Raw genomic sequence first — 12,232 nt, forward strand, 5'->3', positions numbered from 1 at the left:
GTCGACGAGGTAAAAGGAAAACCACGCAATTTCGAGTGATACTTGTGTGGATCATTATATTCTACTGTAAAAGTTCTAATCATATGCATTTTATAACAAACGGTTACAATCGCTTTTCAAAGACCAACTTGACCGATCCAAGGCAACGTGTTTCTTTAAGCAGCTCTATGAAATGTGATGTCACAATACAAATTACTATGGTGATATTTAAAACACATGGTTATCTGTTTCTCTGAAGTGACAGGGTTCTTTAAGGCGCATAACAAAAAGGACCTCCAGCTTTACATCCCATACAGAGGATGAAGCAATTATGGTTAAGTGTCTTGCTCAAAGGACACATGTGCCACAACCAAGACCTTTAACCATACACCTTGGCTAGACTCCAGTGCATTTCACCTCTCCCTCAAGATTTGAATGTACTAACTTTAGAAGATGTGAAATTGTAACAAGCTGTTGCAAACAACTTACATGTACCCCAACCAAAAGGACAGATGGTATAAATGCAAAAAATAGTTAAAGGCGCTGTACACGTTTGGTAATTGTCAAAGACGAGTGTTCTCACTTGGTGTATCCCATCATCAGCATAAAATCGGTCAGTGAAGTTGCGAGAAAATGATGAAAGAAAAAACACCCTTGCTTGGACGAATTTGTGTGCTTTCAGATAGGAATAAAAGACTTCTAGCTAGAAGTATTTTATTATTTTAGTGTGAAATTACCTCTTCCTCAAAATGTATGCTACTTCAGAGGGAGCCGTTTCTCACAATGTTTTATACTATCAACAGCTCTCCAATGCCTGTACCAAGTCAGTTTTCAAGTTAATATTTGTTTTGAGTAATTACCAAACGTGTACATGTACCTTCCCTTTAATGGCCTGACGTTTCAACCCTTCTTTCTCAAAGGCTAAATGTTTGTTGTTTTGTCATTCAGCCTTCGAGTAAGACTCTGCTAGGGTCGAACTGTCAGGCCCTGTATTTATTTTGTACAAATTTTGAATATAGTATTTGTTGCAAACAGCTCACCAACCAAATGTAAAAACTGTAAATGGCCTTTATATGCTTGGTCCCTAGCAGAGTTTTTTTAAATGCTTAATATCTTTAGCCTTCGAGTAAGACTCTGCTAGGGTCGAATTGTCAGGCCATTATTTATTTACAACTTTAGAAGATGAGAAAATTTAATTTGTTGCAGACAGTTTACCAACCAAAAGGAAAAAACTGTTACGCTTGGACCCTAGCACAGTTTGAGCATAGGCTAAATATCTTTATGGTCAGTAAGGACTCTGCTAGAGTCAAAACATCATTAAATATTTTTTACAAATTTAGGAGATGAGAATCTGGAATAAGGTTTTGCAAACTGCTAACCAATCAGAAAAACTCTGTTAGGGCCAAAACATCAGGCTATTAACTCCATTTGGAAAATTCAGGAGATCATGCTTAAATTTAAAAGGGTTGGGTCATCCAATGGTTTACATTGTCTTTAAAGGCATTGGACACCTTTGGTAATTGTCAAAGACCAGTCTTCTCACTTGATGTATCCCAACATATGCATAAAATAAACCTGTGAAAATTTGAACTTGATGGACGTCGAAGTTGAGAAAGAATATTGGAAGAAAAAACACCCTTGTCGCACAAGTTGTGTGCTTTCAGATGCTTTATTTCGAGACCTCGGATCAATTCAAATACTTTAGTGAGAAATTACTTCTTTCTCAAAAACTGCGTTACTTCAGAGGGAGCTGTTTCTCTAAACATGGGTAGAATGCTAGTTTGCTATTGGCTGCCAATGTAACACCAACAACAACTGTGCTGCAGTTGGGCAGGACCATGCGCAGTTGGGCAGAACCATGCGCAGTTGGGCAGGCCCATTTGCAGTTGGGCGGGCCCATTTGCAGTTGGGCATGCCCATTTGCAGTTGGGCGGACCCATTTGCAGTTGGGCGGGCCCAGTTGCAGTTGGTTAGGCTCATTCGCAGTTGGTCAGGCCTAACTGCAGTTGGTCAGGGCCAAACTGTAATTAGGCCGGTTCTACAATTGGGACACAACATACATGTAGTTAAAGGCAGTGGACACAATTGGTAATGACTCAAAATAATTATTAGCATAAAACCTTTCGTGGTAACGAGTAATGGGGAGAGGTTGAGAGTATAAAACATGGTGACAAACGGCTCCCTCTGTCATAATGTAGTTTTTGAGAAAGAAACAATTTTCCACGAATTTGATTTCGAGACCTCAGATTTAGAATGTGAGGTCTCGAAATGAAGCATCTGAAAGCGCACAACTTCGTGTGACAAGGATGTTTTTTTCCCCCCATTATTATCTGGCAACTTTCACGACCGATTGAGCTCAAATTTTCACAGGTTTGTTATTTTTTGCATATGTTGAGATACACCAACTGTGAAAACTAGTCTTTGACAATTACCAATAGTGTCCATTGTCTTTAAAGAATAAGTTTGTACACACTAGATAAAACTAATACTTAAACATACACCATGAAAACTATTATGGTATCTTGTTTAACACAGTTTTTAAGGACTAATTCATAGCAGGTTCGAGTTTGCTTGATTGTATTCCATAAAGGAGGAATCTGCATCATTCTTTCACGGCACTGGTCATCTTTGGAAATTGTCAAAGACCAGTGTTCTCACATGGTGTATCCCGACATAATACATATAAAATCTGTGGAACAAACCTGTGGAAATTTGGGCTCAATCGGTCATCAAAGTTGCATGAGAACAATGAAAGATAAAACACCCTTATTGCACAGATGTACTCTCAGATGCCTAATAAAAGGCGCTTCAGGCCTGAAGTCTTTTAATATTTTAGTGAGAAATTACCACTTTCTCAAAAACTATTTTACTTCAGAGGTAGCTGTTTCTCACAATGTTTTATACTATCAACAGCTCTCCATTGCTCGTTACCAAGTAAGTCTTAACGCTAATAACTATTTTGAGTAATCACCAATAGTTTCCAGTGTCTTTAAGCTACATGTACATGTACATGTATGTCTTCACTTAAATGATTTTATTGATGTAAGTGAAAAGGTTTGTGGTTATATTAAATGATTTTTTTTGACCCTGGGTTTCTATTTTGATTAGGTGTGACTTGTAACCCACCATGTAATAACAATGGAACCTGCGTCAATAGACGATGTGTATGTCCTGAAGGATTCACTGGGCCTACATGTCTACAAGGTAAAAAACACGCTATTAATATTATTATATTTATTACATTTTTAGTTATTTTTTTTCTTTTCTTTTTTTCTTCTTTTATTTTAAAAATATTTTTTCCCAATTTCTTCCAAATTTGTTGATTTTCCATTAAGTTGAATGAAGAATATAACTTGTTTCTACCTGCACACCAATCTGTATTAAGCAATGTATACTCAGTGCTTTCTTGAAGTCTCTGGGAAAAAACCTACTGACCTCTTGCATGCACGTCACACACGGCGACTGTGCCACGCTCACCATATTGGTGGGCAATAGGTTTATGTGTAAACGCTGCGTCGCCTAAAATGCGCACTTTAATAAATAACACACAGAGTGATATTGCCCACCAGTATGGCGCGCTGATGATGACGTCAGGTGAATTGGGTCAATAGGCAAATTACTTGGAATGGTTTCGAACCCAAGATATTTGCATTGCTAGAGCAGAGATGTCTTGCCACTAGACCACCAATATATTTCTGGTAATGAAACGACAGATGCCTCATAAGTGAACTTATTCACTGTAGCTCGCAAGCCTGAGGAAACCTGTAAACAAGAATGCTTGCTATGTGATCCAGAAACACCAGGGTTAACCCCTTCCCTTCCATGATAGTTTTTTTTCTCTTCTATTTTTTTTTTTTTTTTTGGGGGGGGGGGGGTTCCTAGTTCGCGGGGCATATGGCTTAATGTCCCATTCGAAAGAACAAAGCAACTATGTAAAGTATCTTGCCCAAGGACACAAGCTCCACACCCAGGACTCGAACCCATATCCTGTATGATGGCCGATTTGTTGTGATTTGTTTGTGTTCCTTGTTTATACTGCAGTTATTAAACAGACAAACCTAACATTTGAATTTTTTGAGAAAAATCTCAACAATTTCTTCTGGTATTGGGAAGTACAGTATTGGGAACTACAATTTAGATTTCTGTGTAATGTAAAGTTTATTATTAATGGTTTATATAAAAAAAACATAAAAACACTGGCAGTAAAAAAAAAAATGAATTGCGGTCTTAAATTTACAATTTGTCAGTTAATACAATGAAAAGATAGTTAAATGTAATTCAACTAAAACACAGAAAACATTAAATTGCACAACTGACACAAGACCCCTAATATAAAGTAACAGGGCAAAAGACCCAGAGTTGCGCCAAAAAAAACCCTAAAAATCACGGAACAGTCCCTAACCAGATCTGGAAAGCGTTGCGACAACAGATAATATAAATGTAAACATAAATGTTTAGCCTTTTTATGAGCAAGGTCTTGCAAGGCACATCTTTTTTTGATGACATGTTTTTTTACTTCTGCTTTCCTGGACGACCTCTGCGTGTTTTTATAATTTTTGTATTGTCTGAAGAATTAAAAATAAAAAAACACAATAAAAATACAGGAGTCTATAAGAGATATTTGATTCCTGTAGGTTGAAAAATAAATGCATTTTAGACAACCTTTTACCCTTTGAACATTTTGTTTAACCTCAAAATTAATTTTTTTTCCCCTACTAGATATCAATGAATGTAAACAGAACAACCCATGCTCATATCAATGTCTTAATCGATATGGTAGTTATGAATGTGTATGTCCGGATGGGACTATGCTGGGTGATGATCAACGGACATGTGAAGGTAAGCATTTATGTGAAATTTTCTTGCCTTGACTATTTTTGTTTATATGCTCAGGAATGGGTTTTTTTAAAAGGCAGAGTTTAATTTTGGTAGTTGTTAAAGACCAGTATTCTCACTTGGGTGTTTCTAATTATATGCATATAATGACAAACCTGTGAAAATTTTGACTCAATTGGTCATCGAAGTTGTGAGAAAATAATGAACAAGAAAACCTCCCCCATTGCATAAAATTGATGGCTTTTCGATGCCAGAGAAAAGCTTCATGTCTGAAGCCTTGAGATTCAATTCTTTGGTTGGAAAATACCCTTTCTCTAAAACTACACTACTTCAAAGGGTGTCGTTTTATGGTATCAATTGCTCTCCAGTGCTCTTTACCGGTTAAATTTGTTATTGTTATTAGTTTGAGTTATTACCAAATGTGTACATGATGTACACTCCCTTTAAAGCTTCATTGTAGAAATATTAAAGCAGTAAAAATACCAAGTCATGTAAATTGGTTATGACTAAATCCTTGTTAATCGTTGTTATGGGAATGGTCAACTTGGCAGAATTTGGAATCCTCGGGCAATTCCTGTGTTATTAAAATAAATTGTGTTGAGTACATTGTAACTCATAAATACTAAGGTCTTGTGACTCCTTTCTAGACTGCTGATTGGTGTAATCTTATGATCAGGGTATGAATTATTCATGAAATGATGGATATTTTATCTTCAGGTTGGTTGTTGGACTGCCTTCACATCAGGATATGAATAATTCATCATGCTATGAATACTAATTGTTTTGTAGGGTTGTTTGAATGCCTTCCAGTCAGGATATGAATAATTCATATTGTTATGAATATTAATTGTTTTGTAGGGTTGTTTGAATGCCTTCCAGTCAGAGTATGAATAATTCATGATGTTATGAATATTAATTGTTTTGTAGGCTCATCAGAGTGCCTTCCAGTCAGGATATGAATAATTCATGACGTTATGAATATTAATTGTTTTGTAGGCTCATCAGCGTGCCTTCCAGAGTGTCTAAATGGAGGAACTTGTAGATCTGGTACCTGCCTCTGCCCTCAAGGGTTTACTGGAGACAACTGTATCATTGGTGAGTAAAAGAGTCAAGGTTCCAGGTTCATGTATTAGTACAAGCGCACATAACCTAGTCTAATTAGCCCAAGTGCTCCTGTGGTGGATTTCTCAAAGGTAGTCCTAACTTAGGACTAGTCCTAGGCAATGCTAAGAGATAGGACTGGTCCTAAGTTAGGACCAGTAACTCATCCTAACTTAGGACTGATCCTATCTCATAGCATTGCCTAGGACTAGTCCTAAGTTAGGACTACATGTACCTTTGTGAAATCCACACCAGGGCCCGGGGGTGGATTTCACAAAGAGTTAAGACTAGTCTTGACTTAGGACAAGTTACTTATCCTAACTTAAGACTAGCTATATCTCTCAGGATTAGTCCTAAGCTAGGACTAGTCCTAACTCTTTGTGAAATCGACCACAGATTTATTAAACATGTTAGCACAAAATCTTGCTTAGCATGAAAAAAAAAATTGTTTGCCAAAAATTGGTTACCAGCCTGAATGTCATACAGTTACAATTGCTGCGACTGTAACCAATCTTTTCTCGCTTAGCCAAGGAATTTGCATAGCAGAACTTTCTGGTTAACAGCTTTATAAAATTGGGCCCTGACGCCAGAACACCATACAGTTACCATTGCCGCAATGGTACCCAGGTCATTTATTTCTTGCTTAGCCAAGAAATTTGCATAGCAGAATTTTCTGCTTAACAGCTTTATAGAATTGACGCCAGAACACCATACAGTTACCATTGCCTAAATGGTACCACGATCATTTATTTCATGCTTAGCCAAGAAATTTGCATAGCAGAATTTTCTGCTTAACAGCTTTATAGAATTGACGCCAGAACACCATACAGTTACCATTGCCTAAATGGTGCCACGATCATTTATTTCATGCTTAGCCAAGAAATTTGCTGAGCAGAACATAATTTTCAGCTTAAAGCCATTGGACTCTTTCGGTAAACAGTATTGTCCAAGGCCCACACTTCGTGTATCACAACTTCTATATCAAATAACAAACCTGTGAAAATTTAGGCTCAATCGGTCTCGGGAGTGGGGAGAAAATAGTGGGAAAACCCACCCTTGTTACCGCATGTTTCGCCGGGTCATGACATGTGTTTAAAAAAAAATCTGTAATTCTCGATATCAAGAATTGATATTGTTTTAATGTTTTCTCAAAAAGTAAAGCATTTCATGGAGTAATATTTCAAGAGAAGTCTTTCACCATTACCTTCTGTAAACCCTGTAAGTTATTTGTAAATCTGTGAACTTTTATTTTTTTTTTCTGTACCGAAAGTGTCAAATGGATTTAAAAGATTCATGAAATTGTGCCCCGGTGCCCTGTGCCCTGGTGCCCTATGCTGGCACACTATGGAGACTGATTGGTACTACTGTTACAGTATGAAGCCAGGGCTCAAATTCAAATTAAGCTAAGAAAAACAAAACTATGCTAACTAAAATAAGGTTACCAGCCAAAACACCATGTCACATGTACAATTTGTGAATGGCATATGCTTAATATTGCTTAGCAGGGATTATTTAAGCAGTTTTTTTCTGCATAAGCAGCTCTATGAAGTTGGGCCTAGATGGTGGATAGTTTCTAATATGAGATTTGTACATGTATATGTATTTTCTATTATTCCCAGATATTGATGAGTGTGAGAATGCAACCCGATGCGGCTTCCAGTGCAATAATTACTACGGTGGATTTGAATGTTTGTGTCCTCCTGGTTTCATGCTAGCTAATGATGACAGACGGTGTGTAGGTAAGATAGATAAGAAGTTCTCAAGTTCTCAAGATATCGCTTAAAATCCAAAGAGATTGAATTTAATTGAGTTTAATTTAATTTAATTTAATTTAATTTAATTTAATTGTTTATTCGTCAAGTATAAAAATTACACGAAGATTAAAATCCAATTGTACAGCCACATATAAAATCTTAAAATGTAAAAATTGCACAAGATATACCAATATACCACAGAAAACAATAACATTTATAAAAACACATAACAAATTTATAAAAATATGCACACCCATAAAGAATACTCTGTAATAGGAATACACAATTTGAGAAGTGTATTAGAATAATATTGTTGGGCCCCCCAAAAAACTTGTTACTTTCACATAACCATATTAATGCGATGTGAAATGTTTCTCAAAAAGCTTTTTACCATCAAGCAAAGCGCTGTTATAGACTTCTCACCAAAGATTTGTGTTATCATGAATTTTAAGAGAGATTACCAAATGTATGCCATCTTAAGATGGATTAGAAGATGCATAGTCGCGGAGGATTATTGAACATAACTGTTCAGAATATTATTCCCCTCTTTATTTTGAAGAAATAAAATGATCGTTATTGTATTTGATTTCAGATAAAAATGAATGTCCGCTTGCCAACTGTGAGTATGACTGTGAAAACATCCCAGGCAGCTACCAGTGTCTGTGCCCTGAAGGAAAGAGACTCGCCCCTGATCGACGATCATGTCTTGGTAAATATAATGTTCCTTATAGACTCTAAGATAAGACTTCAGGCTACGCTCGGTGGAAAGTACTAAGTAAGTAAGGTTTGTGGTGACACAGTGTGAAATCTCTTTGTGAGTAGTGGTGGCTCTGAGAAAAAAGCCTTTTTTTTTTGTTTCGATCTGTTTTGTGTTCTGGAGAAGGCTTGGGTGCTTTTTAGTGGTCGTAAAGCAATAACTGTTTTGCTCATTGGCCAATGATCAACCAATGGCCAACTCAACCGAAACAGTTATTGGTTATGACCGTGAAAGCGCACCTCTGGACTCTACTGTATGTTAGCATATGTAGGGTTGGTTGCGTTGGTTCTCTGCTGTGCCACAAGGGTTTTCCAGACCATTCAGTTTTCCTCCCTCGCGAAAAATCAAACACTTTCAATCTCTGGCTGTGCTCCGTGGTCATAATGGGTTGATGTGCCTGGCAGCCAAAGGCGCCCTTGCATGCCTGCTTCTCGAACACGTTGTAGCCTCGTCCTTTGTAATTCAGCTCTTAGCTGCGAGTAAGGATAATAAGCATCCCAAATTATTATAATTATTATAGTTTCAATGTTGAATGAGTTCATATATGCTAGGAGCGTGGATGGTTTTTGGTGATTCTCGGGTTTGAACAGCTGAGTCCAGAGCGATCAGAGGACACAGATCAAAACGTCGAACAACGGCACTTCTATGAGGAAATTTTTTAATTTGTTTTGGAACTTTGCAGAGGGGACTCCAGTCATTTCTGTGGGTGCCATAAGTTATATTGAGGCCTGCAACAGGATATTAATAATTATTTGTTATTTTTTCTCTCCATCAGATTTGTATAAGCTCTGTATACTCAGTACTTTCCTGAGTTATGTGAAAAAAGTCAAAAGCATATTTTACTCGGTTGAGATTCGAACCCACGAACTTTACAGTTCTAAAACAGTGTCTTACCAACTAGACCACCGAGATTTCTAGGTAGCCAGAGGCAATTTGTGGGTTTGTATCCCACCAGAGAGTAATATGCCTTTAAAATGCAAATTAACATCTATTTAAACAAAATACTGATCATAGTTAATCTTTTGCATTTTTTTTCTTCATCAGATTTGCCGTGTATTCCACCATGCCAGTTTGGTGTTTGCCAAGGAGGAGATTGTGAATGTACCATCGGGTATATCGGTGCAGATTGTAGTCTACCTAAACGATGTGATCAACCATGCGCTAATGGTGGGATATGTATACGGGGTATCTGCCAATGTACGCAAGATTTCAGTGGAGAGTTTTGCCAGACTCAAGGTAAGTTGAAAGTTGAAATGTGAAAGTTGAAAGTTGAAAGTTGTTACTTCTTTGCAGTATTTGTAAAGTCCCTTTTGAACTGTGGTGTTTTTTATGAAGCTAATAGTGGACACTGGTCCTGTGTCTAGTCACTGAAAAGTTCAGGACAAACTCTGCCTTTATAACTTATTTTGCTCTAAATTTACACATAGAAAGAAATCAATTGCTCTTGGTAATTTATAAACGCATGCTCAGAACTACGTACACAATGGAAATTTACCTGGTACATCTGCTGCCACCTAGCGTTCAAAGGTCTCCCATTGTTTTGTTTTTAGTTTTGTAAATTTTGTTAATGAATGAATGAATTACCTTATTGATGTTTTGATGTTTTACGTGCAGTTTGCAGACCATCTTGTCTGAATCTTGGTATATGCAGTGAAGGTGCTTGCCTATGTCCAGATACACACACTGGCTACTATTGTCAATACAAAGGTAAGCTTTTAAATTGACTCATGGGATAAGCCTTCATAGTAAGCCTGAAAAGGCTTGGGTACTTTTTGTTTTACACAAAGCAAAAATGGCCACAGAATTACATTAAACTTACACGGTTTGACGAAAATGATGGTAGAAAATAATACTAGCTGAGGTGCTGAATTTTTTGAGAAATGAGTAAAACAATTTTGCAAAAATTATTTTAGCATGTTCAACGGATTACGCAGCTTTTCTGTCAACATTGCTTTGTGAATTTCACCTTATTTCTCTAAAAAACTCGACGACTAATGAGGCTGTAACTTCTACAGGTAAATTATATAACATACATCTTCATTCACAGTGAGTAGGGATTCATGTCATGGCCAAAAACTTGATGTACATGTACAAAAGGTATAAAAATGCTTCAAAGACTATAGTAATCAAAAGCTATGATAATGATTTCTGTTTACCCTTTATTGTAGCATGTAAGCGAGATTGCTTAAATAATGGAACATGTGGTAATGATGGAGTATGCTACTGTGAGGACGGATTCCTTGGTGACTACTGTCAGATCAAAGGCAAGTACATGTACTTCAATCAGGGCTCGAAAATATCACTGGACCACCGACCTAAGGCCAGTGATTTTAACCTCCTACCAATAAACTCAAGACCGTACAAGTCCGGTGCTGTTGTGTTTTGGAACACTAACACTTGACTGAATTTTTAATTTAAACTGATAAATGCAAATATCTTTCAATTCTGTTTAGTATTAAAGACACTGGACACTATTGGTAATTGTCAAAGACCAGAGAATAAAAACACCGTTTTCACACGAATTTGTGTGCTTTCAGATGCTTGATTTCAAGACCTCAAATTCTAAATCTGAGAGCTCAAAATCAAATTCGTGGAAAATTACTTCTTTCACGAAAACTACGTTGCTTCAGAGGGAGCCGTTTATCATAATGTTTTATACTATCAACCTCTCCCCATTACTCGTAACCAGGTCAGGTTTTATGCTAATAATTATTTTGAGTAATTACCAATAGTGTCCACTGCCTTTAAACAGAATTAAAGGATATTATTTTTGGTTATTACCCATACACTGATGTGTGTTAGTACTGTATACTCAGTACTTTCCCGAGTCCTGTGAAAAAATATCACAGGCATGTTGCTCGGGTGGGATTCGAACCCACGACCCTTGCAATTCCAGAGCAGTGTCTCACCAACTAGACTACCGAGTTTGCCCAGTAGCTAGAGGCAGTTCAAATCCTATGTTTTGGCAGCGGGTACTGCACACTTAACCAGTTGACAGACGCAAATTTGGAGGAAAAATCCACCAGACTGCAGGCTTGTAGCTCAAAACTTTGATATAGAATTGAAAAGGCATTTGAAAGGCATTAAAGTATTACCCGTAAGAACATAAAGATAAATGTTCTCTTAGTGCTTGTTCCAATAACAGCTCACTATCTGCGTAGATAGTGTTCTTCTTATTGTGATTCTGGGCCCAATTTCATGGCTCTGTTTACCGCCAAATTCTGCGCTTACGATCGCGATTCCCCGCTTACGTGCAAGCGCCGCAATTCTACGCTAGCCTTGTAAGCGTAGAATGCCTAGTAACAGGAAGTACGCACACGCAGAAGCCCAAACTCGCCGCTAACCCGTGAAATACCCTTGCCGTAAGCACAGAATTCCCTGCTTCCTAAGCGCCGATTCTGTGCTTACGGTAAGCAGAGCCATGAAGTTGGGCCCTGGTCTTGTAACAAACTATCTAGTCCAGTAAAAGTTTTGAGTTACAAACCCTGCAGTCAAATGTTAACTGGTAAAGTGTGCAGTGCCGTTTTCTTAACAACTTCAAACACTTACCCCTCCCAAATATTTCTACAGCCGGTAGCCAACATGATTAAGTCAGAATTTTTTTGTTTTCCCCCCAGAAATATTTTTTCTGTGAATATAGAAACAATAGACCTTTTTCACGGTGTGGCCATCTTGATTTTACTCCATTCCAACTCATTGTAACCAAACTGAGGCGGGACAAAATAATAGTCTGGTGCCATGTTTGCGCATTGAATGTTAGCATTCATTACTGTTCTAGAAACAGGGAACATTACCAAGATTGTGA

General features: G+C 37.5%; 1 protein-coding gene across 1 annotated transcript in view; it reads left to right on the forward strand.

Annotated features, from left to right (window-relative positions):
• LOC117301758 (fibrillin-1-like) overlaps positions 1 to 12,232 on the forward strand; it is a 111,843-nt gene that overhangs the window by 78,025 nt on the left and 21,586 nt on the right. The window contains exons 23-30 of the mRNA XM_033785779.1: positions 3,088 to 3,183; positions 4,699 to 4,818; positions 5,812 to 5,910; positions 7,536 to 7,655; positions 8,263 to 8,379; positions 9,472 to 9,663; positions 10,042 to 10,134; positions 10,596 to 10,691. Of these exons, the coding sequence (XP_033641670.1) occupies positions 3,088 to 3,183; positions 4,699 to 4,818; positions 5,812 to 5,910; positions 7,536 to 7,655; positions 8,263 to 8,379; positions 9,472 to 9,663; positions 10,042 to 10,134; positions 10,596 to 10,691 (933 nt within the window). The remainder of the gene's footprint in view (positions 1 to 3,087; positions 3,184 to 4,698; positions 4,819 to 5,811; positions 5,911 to 7,535; positions 7,656 to 8,262; positions 8,380 to 9,471; positions 9,664 to 10,041; positions 10,135 to 10,595; positions 10,692 to 12,232) is intronic.

This window comes from Asterias rubens, chromosome 17 (genome assembly GCF_902459465.1).
Source record: "Asterias rubens chromosome 17, eAstRub1.3, whole genome shotgun sequence".
Lineage (NCBI taxonomy): Eukaryota > Metazoa > Echinodermata > Asteroidea > Forcipulatida > Asteriidae > Asterias > Asterias rubens.